The sequence below is a fragment of the Tenrec ecaudatus genome, chromosome 12 (assembly GCF_050624435.1).
Source record: "Tenrec ecaudatus isolate mTenEca1 chromosome 12, mTenEca1.hap1, whole genome shotgun sequence".
Taxonomy (NCBI): Eukaryota; Metazoa; Chordata; class Mammalia; order Afrosoricida; family Tenrecidae; genus Tenrec; species Tenrec ecaudatus.
In genome coordinates, this window is record NC_134541.1 from 21,140,581 (window position 1) to 21,158,076 (window position 17,496).

General features: G+C 44.2%; 1 protein-coding gene across 1 annotated transcript in view; it reads right to left on the reverse strand.

Annotated features, from left to right (window-relative positions):
- Positions 1-1,621: 1,621 nt before the first annotated feature.
- Positions 1,622-17,496, reverse strand: part of TOP1 (DNA topoisomerase I) — a 90,025-nt gene continuing 74,150 nt past the window's right edge. The window contains exons 15-22 of the mRNA XM_075528749.1: positions 14,210-14,353; positions 13,155-13,340; positions 11,257-11,325; positions 10,569-10,683; positions 9,217-9,344; positions 4,160-4,254; positions 3,811-3,960; positions 1,622-2,924 (exon numbers count right to left, since the gene is read on the reverse strand). Of these exons, the coding sequence (XP_075384864.1) occupies positions 2,822-2,924; positions 3,811-3,960; positions 4,160-4,254; positions 9,217-9,344; positions 10,569-10,683; positions 11,257-11,325; positions 13,155-13,340; positions 14,210-14,353 (990 nt within the window). The 3' untranslated portion in view covers positions 1,622-2,821. The remainder of the gene's footprint in view (positions 2,925-3,810; positions 3,961-4,159; positions 4,255-9,216; positions 9,345-10,568; positions 10,684-11,256; positions 11,326-13,154; positions 13,341-14,209; positions 14,354-17,496) is intronic.

A 17,496-nucleotide genomic window follows, 5' to 3' on the forward strand; every position in this document is an offset into this window, starting at 1 on the left:
GTTTAGGGGCATGAGCTGGGAGTATATAGCTGCCCTGATCCAGCTGCTTATTTGTGAAAAGGAAAGGGTAGGTGGAAATGTTTTGCTTTTTAATCTGACGGTTAAGGATGGATTTGACTGCTTTACGCAGTGAGAATGGGCAGGACTGCTGACCAGACATGAGGGCTGAGAGAAGCCAAGTCAGTCCCCAACACCCGTACATGGACGCTTACTCCTCGTAGACAACTCCTCCATCTGCCTGTGCCCACAGCTGGACTTGGGTACCACCCAATGGGAGGAGCTTCTCATCTGGCTTTCTGCTCTCTGAACGTGGCTGTTGGTGGGAAGAAGGAACACAGCTACTGGATTAACAGGCAAGGGTGTGACCTCCCTTTCAAGTATCCTTCAAAGGAAGGCCCTTAGAATTGGTCCCAACTCCCTGTGGTCAGCTTCTTTTGACCCTCAGCGGTCAGATGAGCGTCCCAGTCTCTGATCTTGCTCTTCAGACCTGCAGTGTCCAGGATGCTCTTCCCAATCCTTCCTGACTAAGCTGCACTGCAACTCTCCTCAGAAGACTTGCAGTAAGAGGTAGGTGTTGACACTTGCTGCTCATCAGAAAGATCTTGTGCCTGGCCTCAGGTTTCCTCCATCAGATTTCTAGTTGTAGACCAAAGTTTGTCTTCCAGGTTTGCAAGTTCTGTTCGAGTACAGGATCTGAGGTCAACTTACTTACTCCACACTCACACATCGGTCATAAAGCACACTGATTGGAACCGTTCAGTGGTCTAGTTAGTCCAATCCCACAGAATTAAAAAAACAAACCAACCCTAGGTCACAGCCCTCTTGGCTCTATTATGAGGGATGCTCAGCCCCCTTTATTCCCTGAGATGAATGCTGCCTCCCTCTCTCACGGGCCAATAAAACACTGCCAAGGAGGAGCCCCAGAACTTGTGGCCAACACCAGCCTTTCTAGGCCCAGGCCGAGCAAAGTCTCACCCCCAGACATAACTGAGCAACTGATTCTGACCACTTTGACTTCCTTCTCCATTCCAGGTTTGCTCTATCTAGGATGAGGAGAGAAGTAATTTTCGTACACCGAGAACATTAGGAAGTAGTCTGCAGATCCCTGCCTCCCACTTTCAACCAGCCAGCCAACCAATGCAGTAAAAAGCTTACATTCTCCTAGGAGAAGGCTCTGGGATAGTGCTCCAATTAGCCTGGTGTCCTGAATTCTGCCCGTTCTGACTTAACACTAGCCGCATCAGCAAACCCAACACAGCTCCCTCTGCTGTGGCCAGCACTTATGGAGAGGGGGGCGGAGAAGAAAGCCTCTAGGTTATACCTGGTTCCATCTTATTGAAGACACATTGTCCATATTCAGCTTTAGATACAATTCTTGGGTCTCCTGTACCCCCTCCCTTCTTTCCAGGGCCTGCCTCTCTTCCCCAGGGGTGTGGACTTTGGATTCGCTGGGAGCCATACTCACAGCAGGACAGATGTTTATCACCTGCCATGCCAGGCTCAGCACCAGGGGAGGAGCCTGCCTGAGAGCAGCATGGTCAGACCACATCCCAAGCCCAGCCCAAGGTCCCTACGCTGGCCTTGAGCCCTGGGTAACAAAGAGGCAGGCACTAAGTTTCCGTTAAGTTGTAGGAATTTATTTTAAATAGCCTACAGTTGATTAAAAGGGAATTCATGATAAAAATAGAAGACACTTGAGGGAAGATGTGGGAAACGGGCTCTGCACACACGCTAAACTAACGATGCCTCTAAAACTAATGATTACAGCAAAAAATGTCTTCACATTAAAATTCTGCTTTTAAGGCCCCCTCTTTTTACACAATTATAAAATAAAAAATAAAAGCCCTAAAATCTTGATTATTTTTCTCCTTTTTTGGACCAAATACTCATTTTCCTCTAAATTTTTTGAATTGTATTGTGTGTGTGTGTTTTTTTAATACAATAAAATCTTTCAAGTGAAAGACTGGGGTTTAAAAAGAAAAAGATGGATATATTCAAGGGTACAGAGAATGCTCAGAACAAAGGATGATGGGAAAATGGATTCAGTCACTGATTATTTCATTATCCTTAGACTCACTCACCCCTCATCCCTCCCAACCCCAATCTACACGATCTTTAAGATCAAGAAAAAGGTTTAAATATTTTAAAATAATTAAAAAGAAATAAAAATTCACATTTAAAAAGGAACACTCAAGTCAGGAAACATTTTCCCATCATGCTCTTCTGTGAACAGGTGTCTGAACCAAACACTGCCGATGTCACGACTGCTTCAAGTTTAATGAAAATTGATTCCCATGACGACAGATAGTGACGACTGTAACAGGTGCGCTGGGGTTTTGTTCTACTTAATTTTAAATTCCTGAAGTGGGGTGGGGGTGGGGGAAGAGTTAGGAATTCATTTCTATTAAAATATAGAAGTTATTGCAAAACCCTAACTGTAAAAACGCACCAATATAATCGGACTTCGTATACAGTAGCTCAGAGATCCAAACGCCTCCGGTGAAATGGCGAATTTGCCTGGCAGAGGCAGAACTCTGACAAATTCCCATCCACTTGCCCTCTTGAAAATAAAAACAAAATTCAAAACAAATCATACAGCTAGAATTTTGATATCTGAAATATTTTTAAATAAGTTGTCCATAGGACAACTGGCTCAGCTCTCCCTTATAATATCTCCAGGTTTATCTTTTCGCAAAGATGTTGGTTTGTTAAGACTTGCTGCCTCTCCTCCCTCATTTTAAGGGCAAGCGAGGCTCACAGTTTATCCATCTTCCTCAAACCATGTTGTTCCTCATCAGAGAACCCTGCCCCTTGAGACTGACTAAAACTCGTAGTCCTCGTCAGCCATGTCAATGGCCCAGGCAAACTTCTCCCGCTGGGTTTTGTTGTAAATCTTCTCAATCGGGATGCCCCACTTCTTGCACCTGCAAGCAAGGGAGACGGGGGAGGTTAGTGTGCCTTCTACGGGAACTGAGCCGGGCCCGGTTTGTCCTTTACACCAACTTGGTTAGGGGCTTTCCATGATAAATTTAATCTTGACAATGATCCCCCCGATGGTAATTATTACCTTGTAATTATTATATGAAATTACTGAGGAAATGAGGAGACATTTGCTTATAGTCATATGTATTAAGTACGTGATGGAGCTGTAATTCAAACCCACCAGGGCTGGCTTCAGTTACCATACTCTTAACCAGTGTACTAAGCTGCCTCCTTTCAAGAGCTAACCATGCCTACACCACCGGAGGCGAGAGAACAGACAGAGTACAGGGACAGAGGGTCTTACAGCCCAAAGGAACAGGTGCCACGGGAGACGGTACCAACAATCCAAAGTTAGCGAACTTTCTTCCATAAAGTTTCTTCCAAAACTTTCTGGATGTCACCCATGACTGTGTGTTAGAGGCATGAGTAAGCCAGCCAGTTAAGAGGAATTACCTGTCTTTGTATTAAAAAAGGCCCATTGTCTTTCTCTCTGCGTAGCTTGGTCAAATCTGTATTTGCTTTCCTTTCCTTTTAAAATTTCTCCTCTTTTCTTTCTAAAAATTTTCTGAAGTTTTGTTCATGTATAAATTTTTAAAATACTTGTTCATTTTGGAAAGGGTCAAGAGCGTGTATTCTTGTTACCAACTTTTAATGCCAGACCTGGAGCACCTGGAGAGGACATCTAGCCAAGCTGTTACCGGGCATCTTGGCAGCTGGAGTGTGAGTGCAGAAAACACCCGGTGCCTGCAGGGGTGGGCAGAGATCTATCTGGGCCTTTCCTGAGCCAGCAGCAGGAGCTCAAGTGGGGTGGGTGGGATGAAAGCTTACCAAGCCACAGAGATCCGAGGGTCCAGATAATTGAGTTTGGAGGTTCCCAAGGCAATTTGCTTATTCTCCTCTCGGTCTGTGGCCTGAACTTCCAGCTTCATCAACTGCTCCTCCAGTCTCTGCACAGCCTTTTTCTTGGACTCCACCACCCTGAAGAACAACAGTTGAGGATCAGACCAGGCCTCAGCAAAAGATCACACCGCAACCCACTCTCATTCTGGGCAGCCAAGGTATCAAAGCCCCAAGCAAGCAATGCTGCAAGTGCTAGAAAAGCTGAGGCCCCAGATGCTGGCTGGTGCTGTTTTGTCTGCTTGTCTAAACCTCTAACTTCCAAATCCCAGGGACATACTTCTTGGTCTTCGCATCCTTCATGACCTTGGCATCAGCCTTGGCGCTCTTCAGATCTCTCCTGGCATCTGCTAGCTGATCCTTCTTGGCATCAATCTGCGTGGGCAAAAAACAGTATGAATTAGGAGCACATTGAGCCAAGACGAGAAAGCGAAGGGCTCCACTGCAAAGGCAGAAACCGACAGAAGGTGTCTCCACCAGCCACGTGTAGCTTCCCGGGACAGACTAGGTATAAACTGACTGTGGTTTGTCTGTCTGCTTTTCACTGAGTCATCAGGAAAACAAGGTATTCAAGAAGTGACCTCAAGTTCCTTCAGGTTCTGGGAAAAGACTGGGAAACAGGAGCCTCATCTTTCAACCAGGGAGCACATTGGAGGAAACTGCAAGTAAAAGCCTCAGACAGACCGACCCTATGGCCAGTTTAAGATGCACTCTGTGAACACTGCCAGAGACCCGCGTCAGGAAGGTGGAGACAGGAGTCTTCCTTCTACTCAGCAAGTTCAGACACTGCCCAGTTTTAGCCCGCACCTCTGGATAAAAGTGCTGGCTTTTCAAAGACACCCGGCAGGGGCCAAAAAACGACAATTAAAAGAGATTTATCACTTGTCTCAATTTGTCATATTGTGGCGCCTTATGTGTTGTTGTGATTATGAAAGCTATGTCACTGGTATTTAAAACACCAGCAGGGTCCCTCAACATAAAAAGCTATCACCAGAACTTGCAGAACAGACTATGAAGAAGTTAACGGTTGTCCACTCAAGAGGGATTGGTAACTACTGGTGATTGGAATGCAAACATTGGAGACTAAAGAGGTAGGAATAGTAGTTGGAAAATTATGATCATGGTGATAGAAACAAAGCTAAAGCTGGCATAGAATTTTCCAAGACTGACGGCTGATTCATAGAAAATACCTTTTTCCAACAACATAAAAGGCAACTCTACATGTGAACTACATGGAGAAGCTTGGTATCAGCAGCCAAAACCAAGCCAGAGGCTGACTGTGGAACAGACCATCAATTATGCATATGTAAAGTTCAAATTAAAGGTGAATACATTTAAAATCAATCCATGTGAGTCAAAATACCACCTTGATTACATCCCACCTGAATTTGGAGACCATCTCAATAACAGAGAACTGGTGCACTGAACACCAAACTAGTGAAAGAAGACCTGATGAGCTGCGGGGGGGGGGGGGGGGGGGGGGGCGCTTCACGAACATAATTCTTGAAAAAAGCAAACGGTCATTAGGAAGAACGAAAATATCAAGGGCATTTACAGAGATCTAAATAAAGACATGCACATATGCAAATATATTTTTATGAGGATGGGGAAAATAGGTCTATGTACATATATTTATAGGTTTATGTATTAAGGTAGGCAAAGGACATTGGGCCTCTACTCAAGACCCTTTCACCGGGGTCGCCAGATTCATAAAGTAGCAAAACTACAGTTATGAAGTAGCAATGAAAATTTTATGGTGGGGGTGTTATCACAACATGAAGAACTATATTAAAGGGTCACGGAATCACTGTCTTAAACTGAAAGGATTTCAGAAAAAATTCAAGCCTTGAATTGCAACATTGAAAGATTGTATGGGAAAAATATGGAATGATGCAGGAAGCGTCCAAGTAAGATGGAAAGTCACTGTATACAAGGTAGCATATGAGCAAGAACAAATGGTACTAAAGAAACAAATTTGTACCGAAAGCATTAGCCAAAAACAAGGCTCCAGGCATTGAAAGAATACCAACTGAGATGTTTCAGCAAGCTGATGAAGCACTGGAAGCAATCACTCATCTTTGCCAGGGAGTTTGGAAGGCAGCTACTACTTGGCCAACTGACTAGAAGAGATCCCTATTTGTACCCATTCCAAAGGTGACCCAACAGAATACACAAATTAAAGAACTGTATCATTACCCATGGAAATAAAATTATGAAGATCACCCAACAATGGTAACAGCAGTACACCGACAAAGGAGCTTCCAGAGGTTCAGGTCAGATTCTCAAGAGGATGTATAAAAAGGGATACATACCATTGCTGATGTCAAGTGTATTCTGACTGACAGTAGAGACTACCAGAAAGATGCTTGCATGTGTTTTATTGACTATGCCAAGGCTGTGTGCAAAGACCCAAATCCCCACAACTGGACTAAAACGTAACATCATGATAAACAGAGATTACAAATGAAGTTGTCAAGCATTTTGTCTTGCTTAGATCCACAACTGAGCTCATGGAAGCAGCCATTAAGAGATCAAGCAACATAACTCATTGGGTGAATCTGATGCACAAGTGTTGAAAGCCAGGAGGTTGGTTACTTTGAGGCCTAAGGTATGTATACCTGACCCCAAACCATGGTTATTTTCAAGTGCTTCATAAGCATGTCCAAGTTGGACACGGAATAAAGGCAAACTGAAAAAGAATTGATTCATTTGAATTATGGTAATGGGGAAGAATACTGATATGGCTATGGGCTGCCACATGAACAAACTAATCTGTCTGGAAAGTAACAGCCAAAATGCTCTGTAGAAACAAGGATGGCAAGACTTCATCTCACATAATTTAGCCATGTTGTCAGGACACACCAGGCTGTCCCTGGAGAAGGACATCATACTTGGTATAAAGAAGAGGGGAAGCGAAAAAAGGAAAGGCCTTGGACAAGATGGATTAACACAGTGACTGCAACCATGAGCTTAAACCTAAGAATAATTACCAGGATGGCGCAGGAGCAGGCAGTGCTGCCTGTTGTGCTTGGTTTGCTAGAAGTCAGAACCAACTTGATGACACTAAACAACAAAGGAAACCCCAAATTCAAACAGCTCCACTGGTTTGTCCCAGATCAAAGCAATACTTGGCTGGCAGGCCTCGGCACTGTCATCCTGCTTTCAGAGAGGCCTGGGGTGGGAAGTCAATCCCACGTCAGGATGGAGGAATGCAAACATTTTTTACTGTTGCTATCTTTTTCCAAGTGAAATCTGGGGTGTCTCTTTCTATAAAGGAAGATGGGAGTTTTACCCCTTTGTCGCTTGTTACCATTCTTGAAGCCAAAGAAGGTGGCCTCACCGGATGTGACAGTTCTTCACAGACAGCAGTGGTCACCCACACCTGAGAGCACATGCTACCCTGTGAGGTCAAGGGAACCTCTGCAGAGTAAACCCGTGCCTGACGCATGTACTCTGGGCTGTTTCCCGAGCTTAGAATTGTCTGTGATATATACGCACATAGCCAGAGACTGGAACAGAGGGCACCATTGTGAAAGATTCATTAAGTATATTTCACTATGAATGGCTTACTTCCAACAGTATGCTGTCCAAACACAAGCTGAGCGAACAGATTCTATACATAAAAGCATCACAGACACCGCAAGACAGATTGTTTGTAGGGCCAGAAATGCAGCAAACGATAGTCCTTTAACCATTTCTGTGAACGGTAAATTGGCAATGCTAAAGTTTCTCAAAAGCATCAAAGACTCCATTGATTCACTTGGCAAACAGGGGCGTGTTTGCTTTGTGGGCACACAAGGGAGGGTTCCGAGGAGTGGATGGCTCGCCTGGCAGGCAGCCTCGGCTACAAAACAGTGGTTCCAGAGTGAGACCAACAAGATCAACCAAAGAGTTCCTCCTGCTCCAGGGAAGGGTCTCAGCATTAGGTAACCACACCTGAATTTTCGTGTGTGTGTCTGGTCTGCAGTGACCACCCGATGAGAGTAAATACAACCAGAGAACCGGCATGTAGCAGAACGCAGCAAGTGGAGCCACGAGGATCGGTGCTATGCATGGCTTTCGGCCTTCTAACAATAAGCCAAGGATAAAAGAGGCCTAAGGCAGCCTTTATTATCCCCCCACAGTGGGCATGGACATGGACACCACCTTCAGGGAAGCAAAGTGGCATCTAGAGCATGAACCAGAGCTTGTTTATGTCTTTTGAGCCAGGTGTTCCACTCCTGGGTGTTTTATCTCGAAGTTATTGCAAAAGGAGGAAAACATTCTTGGGCCTGAAATCTTATGGCTGGTCTGTGGAACTTATAGATTAGAAAGTGAGGAGTGGGTGTATTTGAAGTATTGGTGACACAGCTTCCAGCATCAAGGCAAGCACCACAGTGCAACACGCTGACAGACGGTAGGGATACACAGCCACTGCTGTATGGTGCTGTCACGGTTTCATCCTATCTCCTTGAGGGTCACAATGTTCTGCTGCTAATCAGAAGGTGCCACGGGCCAATTCCTTCAGAAGTGCATCGTTGGGGTCCCCGTCCGCAGCCTGTGGCGTCTGGGAGCTCTGCTCACCACGGGTGAGCCTGCTGCTGGCAGAACTTCTAGCATCACAGCCACACACAGCACAACAAACGGACAGATGAGTGGTAGATACAGCCATTACTCACACAGACATGCTGATCAGGTGCTCAAGTGCCTCGTGGCACACAGCTCCAGTACAGAGGCAGGGGCACAGTGAGGAGAGGAGCACTGACTAGACTGCACGTCAGTCGCACTTTTTTATGCTTTATGCTGTTTCTAGGGCAGCAATTGGCACACAGCCAGTCTGCAACAGATGTTTGGTGATCATCTATACAAAAATATGACTTACCATGGAACATGTAAAAATAAAAATAGATGTGCTAGAACTAAAGGGACTCCCCCCACCCCAATCTTTTTATTTCATTATCTTTTCAACTTGAAACAATCTAATTTGAGAACTGTTGTATTTGGGGGCTGTGGCAAGGTTTGTGAAGAAGACTCTATATCCATGTCTTCGTGTGTAGATATAAGGATTGCAATAAGCAATTTTTCAGAGAGTACATCAGTTAACTGGCTTTTCAAACTGGAAAAAGGCCCATGGAGAACTTCTGGTCAGAGATGAAATACAGTCTGAACAAGAACACCCTGACAGGTCACTACCTCAATCAGGGACAGATCCAGTCAAATTTCCCTGTAATCTGCACCAGGCCTTTCTCCCAGAACAGAAGCAGAGATGACCTCCTACTACGTCAGAAGACATCTCTCGTTGGCTAGTGAACTGCCCAGAAGCCATTTGCTACCTGCCACCAGCCAGACCCCGAGTACCTTAGACTGCAAGTTCATCATGGACTTCTCAAATGTTTTTGGTGGTGCCCTCTGATGGTTACAAAGAATGGCAACAGCTCGGTTGGCACGGTTGTAAGAAAGGATCTTTGCCGGGATGTTCTCGTCCGCTGTTAAATAATAAACAACAAAAGCCCGATAGTAAGAGGGTCAGTTTGGACACCAAGAGACACAAAACTTCTTTCTCGAGAGCAGTGGGTCTCAACCTTCCTAATGCCGCGACCCTTTAATACAGTTCCTCATGTTGTGGTGACCCCAACCATAAAATTATTTTCGTTGCTACTGCCTCACTGTCATTTTGAACGGTTATAAATCGGGCAACCCTGTGAAAGGGTCGTTCGACCCTCAAAGGGGTCAATCACAACCCACGGGTTGAGAACTGCTTTCCTAGCGTGTCACCCCATGATTCTGATGGCCCTGATCATATCTAGGTGGTTCAATTCAAGTATCCTCTGGGGCACAACACCAAAATCTGAAAGTCAACCACCTTAAGCTATAGAAGTGGGACATGAGGTTTCTAAGACCAATAGACAGTGGTGGTGTAGTGTTTAAATGGTAAAAATAAATGCTATCAGAGAAATGTTTACTATTGTTATTGCCATTCTATACCCTCAACCTACCTATCTTTGGCTTACTCTTATTTGGCCCATCACCCCCTTTTCCAGAAAAAAAAAAAAAAAATACCCAACTCAGTGCCTCCCAGCAATTACAGTTAAGTGTAGGCACTTGCTTTTGTACCTCTGTCTCCCTCTGATTGTTCCAGAGCCCCACGGGGGTGGTACTCCCCATTCAGGAAATTGCTTCAAGGCCACTTGGCATATTTACACAAACACAGTACAACTTAGTAGTGAATGAGCTCCAGGAAAAGTCTGTGGATCTTGGTGATAAGCTCCTAGAAGCTAGTCCTTAGAACAGTATCACCTAACTCATGGAAAAAGAAAAACAACAAAAACCCCAGGGAAAGGTGTGAGCCTGTATTTTTCTAATAACCGTTAACAATTTTAATCTTTCAATTTAACAAAATAATGGGGCACCTATAAGCTTTACAGTAATGCACACAAAACATAAAACATAGGCAGCACCTTCAGCCCGGGTGGAAAGCCAGTCAGCACTCCATGGAGTCAATCTATAAGGTGGGGGTGAGGGCAGACAGGACACACCAAGGTGATGTTTACATAACTCAGGATTAGGGCTTAACCAGAATAAGGAGGAAAGGGATTGCCAGTCACGAAACTAAGGAGGAAAAGTGGAACTGATCTAGGTTTAACACAGCTAAACAAGGGCACTGGACACCACTGGTAAGATGTAGGCCCTGTCTGGCAAAGAATACTTACGGGCTGTGAGTTCTTTGAGCTGCTGCTGTAGCGTGATGGAGGCATTGTACGTACGGAACACCTTGGCTGTCAAGCCCTCCATGAGATCCTGAAGATGCTTATTCAGAATGCCAGTCTGGAGGAGACAAAGAACCAGAAAGGCTATCAGGCTAAATAAAGTAAAGGCCACACCACAGCCTACCATTTCTAACAAGCTCCAGGAGTCCTTTACTCCCGTGCGCTCAGAACAAGCAAGGTTTATTCTCTATTGGCAGATAATCAGAGGAGAGTTTTAAAAAATCCACAATAGTCTTATAGCGATATCTCCCTATGAAGTACTTAAATCTTGAGAAAGCAAGTACAAGTAACGCAATGGGCCCTTCACAGATAAGATCTTCCCCGCTAAGACACCAATCAGGGACAGGTCTGGGGTTTTCTAGCAGAGGCTGCTGGGCATTGTGCCAAGGGAAGGCTCTCTAGGGGTCAGTAAAGGATAAAAGACAGGCTGCTAACTGCAATGTGTTGGTGGTTCAAATCCGCCAGCTACTCGAATAGAAAAATGAGGCTGCCTGCTCCCACGAAAGGCTGTGGTGTGTGAAAGGCTGCTGCGGAAGCCCATGTTACCCCTGGCAGGCAAGTTCTCCTTCAGGAGCTTCTAAGGCTCCTGCCGGGACCTGTCCCCAGCCAGAAAGGCATTTCTTTCACTCACATTGAGTCGGTCAAAAAGATCATCCTCTGGCTGCTTGTTCTCCATGAACAGTTGTAGGTTCTTAAAAACCTGAAAGGCATAAGAAAAGCCTTATTATTACTTCATGACAAAAGATGAGCCTGTTTACTCCTGTTAAGATTTAAAGTCTCCCCAAACAAACAAACCAATGTTGAGAACAAGAGGGTTGGAGCAGACACCCAAAACCCATTTATAGACAAAGGCCATCCCCTCACAGAAGGGTCACAAGGAAAGGATGAGTCAACGAGGGTGCAGTACAATGAAACACACAATAGTCCTCGGAATCCTTGAGCCTTCCCGCACCCCCACTATCATGACCCGAATGCTGCCTTTCACTGCAGGCTAGGCCGGAACATGTACACAGACACAGAGAAGAGCTCAGGACACAAGGAATCCAGGTCAGATAAAGCCCTCAGGGACAGAAATGGGCATAGCAATAACAGGAGAGTAGGAGGAAGGTATGGAGAGGAGTGGGGAAGAAACCAAAGGGGAAGGGAGGCAGTAGTAGGTGTAAGATATGAAATTAATAATAATTTATAATTTAGTAAGGGGTCAGGAGGGTGGGCAAGGAGGGTAAAAAGAGGAGCTTATACCAATGACTCAAATAGAATATAAGTATTTAGAAAATAATGACAACATATGTACAAATATGTTTGATGCAATTGATGTATGGATTCTTAAAAGACCTGTAAGAATCCTCAATAACATGATCTTAAAAAAAAAAATTAAACTCTCAGGAAGCTGAAAGGGCAGTTCTTCACTGTCCTATGTGGTCCACAGGAGTCAAAATTGAATCAATGGCAATGAGATTGGTTTTGGGGGGAGGTGAATCTACGTTAATCTTTTGGAAATAACTACACGCTTACAAGTTTGCTTTCCCCAAATATTATATACACGTCTGCGTATCTCAAGTGAAAGCAGGGCCCATTCACCTTAAATCCAAATTCAATAATCTTGAATCTAAATATTAAAACATTTCTCCCCCTGCTAATCTGTACAGCATGGTGTGTATGCACACAATAAATGTTACATCTCGTGGCCCTTCCCCTCTATAAAATACTTCAATGTCTATTTCCTGAGGATATGCTCCTTTACACAGCCACAGTGCTTCGTCATAGCTTCACGATAACGCACTTTCTACTGTTCCCACATTTCAGTTCTGTCTGTGGATCTACTGATAGCCTTTCTTGCTTCATTGTAGGTACACTCTAGGTTCAACTATAGTAATTTCTGCAGCCAAAAAGATATAACTGCTGATTAAACATCAGACTGGGGATGAGCTGATTTAAAGGCATAGCTCTGTGAGTCTGAGTCAAGCCTAGTACTTTGTGTCCTATTAGGCTGGGGCTCACTGGAGCTGTATCTACAGGGCTCAGGGAACTAGGCAACAAAGGGATACATCTTCATTCAGCCAGGAACTGAGGAGAGTGAGCAAAGCTGCAAAGGTGACAAATAAATATGCAGCATGGCCAGGGTAGGCCGAGGTGTGACCACATCGTTAAAACTGCAAATACACCGGGCTGATTTTAACAAGGAAGGTACATAAGACACCAACCATCTCTCTCTCTTCTCTCAGCCACTTTTCTTTCTTCTCTTTGTAAGCAGCTCACCCACGTCATACAACTGAATAATTCAACCATATCAAGAAGAGTTTTACAATGATCACTAGTTAATTCTGGAACATTTTCTTCCTTGTATTCATTGTTATTCACGTAATTATTTTGTTTCTAACTGTGGTAAAAATACACATAACAACACCAGCCATTTTTTAGTGCCCAAATAGGGTACAAAACACACCAGAAAACACTCACTGAGTGAGTGAATGAATGGCTGAAAAAAAAAAAAAATCAGGACAGGGACCAAAGTCCACAACAACTTACCCGCTTTTCAACAGGGACCTTGTTATAATATCGGATCGAGTCCTTCCCAAGGAAGTCAAACTCGACCACATATTCCTGACCGTCCAACTCGGGGTGCAGATTGATGTGCTCCACTCGCAGTGAGCAGCAACCCACAGTGTCTGCTGTTTCTCCTTCTTCCTTCTCGTTACCTGCTCTCAGAGCAAGCTGTGCAGGGAGGAAAGAAAAAGAGGTAAATGAAGAGAGTGGAATCACTGAAGAGTTCTAGGAAACTCATTTCTCTTTGGAACAAAAATACAAGGCAAAAAACCAAGATGGCCAACGATGAAGTGCTTCTACGATGGATAATCACAGTCCACAAAGCTATGCTTAAGTGAGTGTACTTTTGAGACAGTTCAAATATTATGCTGCACTAGCAGCAGTGCAAAGCAGGGAGAACTCACCAAATATTCTTCTTTTAAAGCAGTGGTTCTCAACCTTCCTCATGCCGCAACCCTTTAATCCAATTTCTCATGTGGTGGTGACCCCCCAACCATAACATTATTTTCGTCTCTACTTCACAACTGTCGTTTTGCTGCTGTTATGAATTGGGCAACCCCTGTGAAAGGGTCGTTCGACCCCCAGGTTGAGAACCGCTGTTTTAAAGAGAGGGAGGAAACTGATATCCTCTGGACACTGCTGTTCACATTGTAGTCATGACTCAGTAGCAGACGGTTTACCCTCTAGGAGCTGCAGTTACTTCTACCTTGTTTCTGTGTAGGCTCACACAAATATTGCGCTAAGTTTGTGGTAGAAATTGGATGTTTTATTGTGGCTCAGTCACACAGTTTGGAAGGCACTGAATTAGGAAACCTCAACAGTATTTCTGACACATCAAGACCCTTCCCAGCAAGCAGTGGCCTTCAGGAGAGCAACAGGTACACCGGGGTAGAATTCCATTCCTACTCTCAATAGTAAGAGGCCCTGTGGGCTGCCATGGCCTCAACGGGCCTTAGTACAGTGCCTGGAGCTGACTGAATGCTGCCTACATGTTGAACAGCACCCAGCAGTTGATGCCAGGAGGAAGTCGCCCTCACCTTGTCGATGAAGTACAGGGCTACAGCTCTCTGCCGGACTTTCATCTCTTTGGACTTCCAGTCTTCTCTGTACTGGTTTCGGATCTTGTCTACACACTTCTTGAGCCGCCGAGCAGTTTCATATTTTTGCCAGTCTTTCTCACCCTGCAAAGAGCCAACAACAAAAGCAGATTGCTTAAGGGAAAGTAGATAAAACACACTTTGTCCAAGGACTGTCTGAGCATTATGCTCTTGCTACCCATTTCACTGTCAAGTACACTGGCTCCTCTCTAACTGCTGATAAAGCCCAGCCTTTCACGCTGTGAAATTTCTGTCCTTGGATAAAGTCTGACGGCACGTCCCCCAAACGGACTTTTCCTGTCAGCACAAAGGGCATAAAATCTCTTAGAACACAAAGGGTGTCTCAACATCCCAACTCTTCATTCACTGCTAGGACTGAATTCCATTAAATTCAAGAGACCCATTCACAGTCTGATAAAAAAGCAGAGCCAGAGATTACACCATGTAATTACAAAGAAAGACATGAATTCCAGGAGCAGCCATGATCATTCACCATTTTCGAATCTCTGCATTCAGAAAGGTTTCTTGATAAGATATAGAGGTACACAGTGTTTCTAAGAATACTAAAACATTTTTAAGGTTTAAAAAGTTGTTCTAAAAGGTTTATTAAATGGGGTACAAAAACACAAACAGTAGCGAAGGAAGAGATCAGTGCTAAAGAAAGACACCAGCCGTTGTGCTGAGTGGAACTAAACTCTCAACAAGGGGTACGCTAAATTACCAGCCCAGAGCACAGGAGGAACTGAAGAACACAAGGTGCTCTGCTCTCCACCAGAGCTGCTCTCAAGAACCAGGATCATGTTAACTGGCCTTTGGACCTTGTGGGAAAGGGGAACTCACTGCAAGGTCTTCCACTTCCAGACCTAAAGCTCACACAGGTGTGCTATGCTATGGATAGCCAGTACTCCCCCAGACTACACGTGTATTCGTTTTTACGTACGTGTCTAACTATAAAGCAAGCAGTTCATTAACTACCTGATGTGTGTGGGTATTTAACAGGGACTTAATCGTTGCTGCTGCAGAAGACCATGTTCGAACACTGGTGAGTTCAAAATTTCTTATTGTTTCCTTTATGTGTATGCTGACACTTAAGACGGGGAGTAAAAAAAGGTGTGATACAAGTTCTCCTTGCATCTGTAATAAACCTCCATGATCATGGTTTCTACGTCCAAGTACACAAACAGAAGATCCAGTGCACAGCCTGGATGCTATCTTATCGGGGTGCTGGGGTGGGATGGGACGGGGTAACCAGCAACGCCTTGGGCCAGCCTCTAGCAGGTATGGCAACTCTGCTTTCTGTCCCCGAGCACATTATCTCCACGCAAGCCCTGTCTGAACCCCAAGCCAACTCAGTAGAACAAGATATGGAGGGCTGTCCTTAACCCCATTTCTTCTTTTACTCAGTGATCCCTCCATATGAATAAAAACGAATGTACATAATTAAATCTAGTGTTCTTTGAGTGACTTTCTCTCTTTTATGGTGGGCCTACATGAATTTCTTTTTCTAAAATAGGCTTTTTAAGCACTCAGCAGGGCTCAGAGAGGGAGGTGAGGATGTGTACTCCGTGGGAGATAAGGAAGTGGGCTATAACCTCAGCACCTGCCCCTCCCCAGTCTCTGATTTGCGGAGGGTGATGACTCATAGGGCTCTTTCCTGCTCACTTGCCTGGTGATTCTATGAGAGTCTTTGTTTAGAATTCCACAGAAGAGGAAAACCCCAAACTTAAGTTCCTTTAAATGAAAGACACAACAAACTATATTTCCTTATCAGTGTCACATTTACAGGAAGAAACTCAGCTACTTTTATATGCGTTCTTACATATTCTGGAAATAAGTATTTGGTCAGACAAATGTAAGATCTCTATTTTCATCTAGTAATTGCTGCTCCTCTGGGATTTTTTTTAAACCTTCAATTAAATGATTCCTTTAATTGCAAAAATTTTTAATAAAAATTTGTCGTATATATTTTGGTTTGGAAAAGTACATTCATTTTATGAATAAAATGTTAATATGAACTTAAAAAATCATTTTATTGTGGGATCTTGCATCAATTTTATCAAGCATACTTGTACATTATGTTGCCATAATTTTCTAAAATTTACTTTCTAATTGAACCCTTGGTATCAGCTCTTTTTTCCCTTCCCTACCCACCTCATGACCCCAGTAACTTATAAATTATTATTGTTTTCATGTCTTACACCAACAGGGAGACTGTCTCAATTATTGCAATCAGTTCCGCCATCCTCCTCCCTTCACCTTCTACCTTCCTGGTATCGCTACTCCCAATTCTGTTCCTGAGGGGTTTATCTAATCTGGATTCCGTGTCTCCTGGGCTTTTATTTGTACCAGTTGTATGTGCTTTGTTCCAGTCTGAACTGAGGCAGGAATGGGGTCCTAGTAGCGGGGGGTAAGGAAGCCTTAAAGAACTATAGGAATATTATGTTTCATCGGTACGATACTGTGCCTGGTTGAATCATCCCTTCCTTGTGACCATTCTGTGAAGGGATGTCCTATTGTCTACAGATGGGTCTGGGGCGCTGCTCCGACCCCTCTCATTCCTGACAATGTGGTTTTTGTTTGTTTGTGGTCTTCTGGTGCCTGTTACCTGGCTCCTTCAACACCTCAGGATCACACAGGGTGATGTGTTTCTTCCGTGTGGGTTTGTTGCTTCTCTGTTAGATGGCTGCTTGTTTAACTTCAAGTGTGCAAGACCCCAGATGCTGTATCTTTTGATAGCTGGGCACCATCAGCTTTCTTCACCACATTTGCTTGAGCACCCATTGTCTTTAATGATTGTGTTGGGAGTGTGAGCATCAACAGAATGCCAGGTTGTTAGAACAGTGTTCCTGTGCTGAGGGAGGGCTTGGGAAGAGGCCAAAGTCTGTCCACTTCCTTAACCTATTGCCATATAAATGCATGTGCCTACATCAATACCTCTATTTTTATGAATTAATACATTTACATAAGTGCATAACTATGTTTACCTTATCCATAGCTTTGCTTCCTAGATCTTTCCTGTTTCTTTTTACCTTCCTACTGCCCCATCATACTTGCCTTTCTTCCACCTCTTAGTAATTCCTCTCAGCTAGATTGCTGTTGCTCCAACCACCCAAGGATTTCTACATCCTCCTGTTGTTGCTTTTAACTCCCTAGTTGTTCCCATCTATGGCGTTCTTATAGAAGTCCTTTATCGACATATTCATTATTTCATCATGGCTTAAATTTAC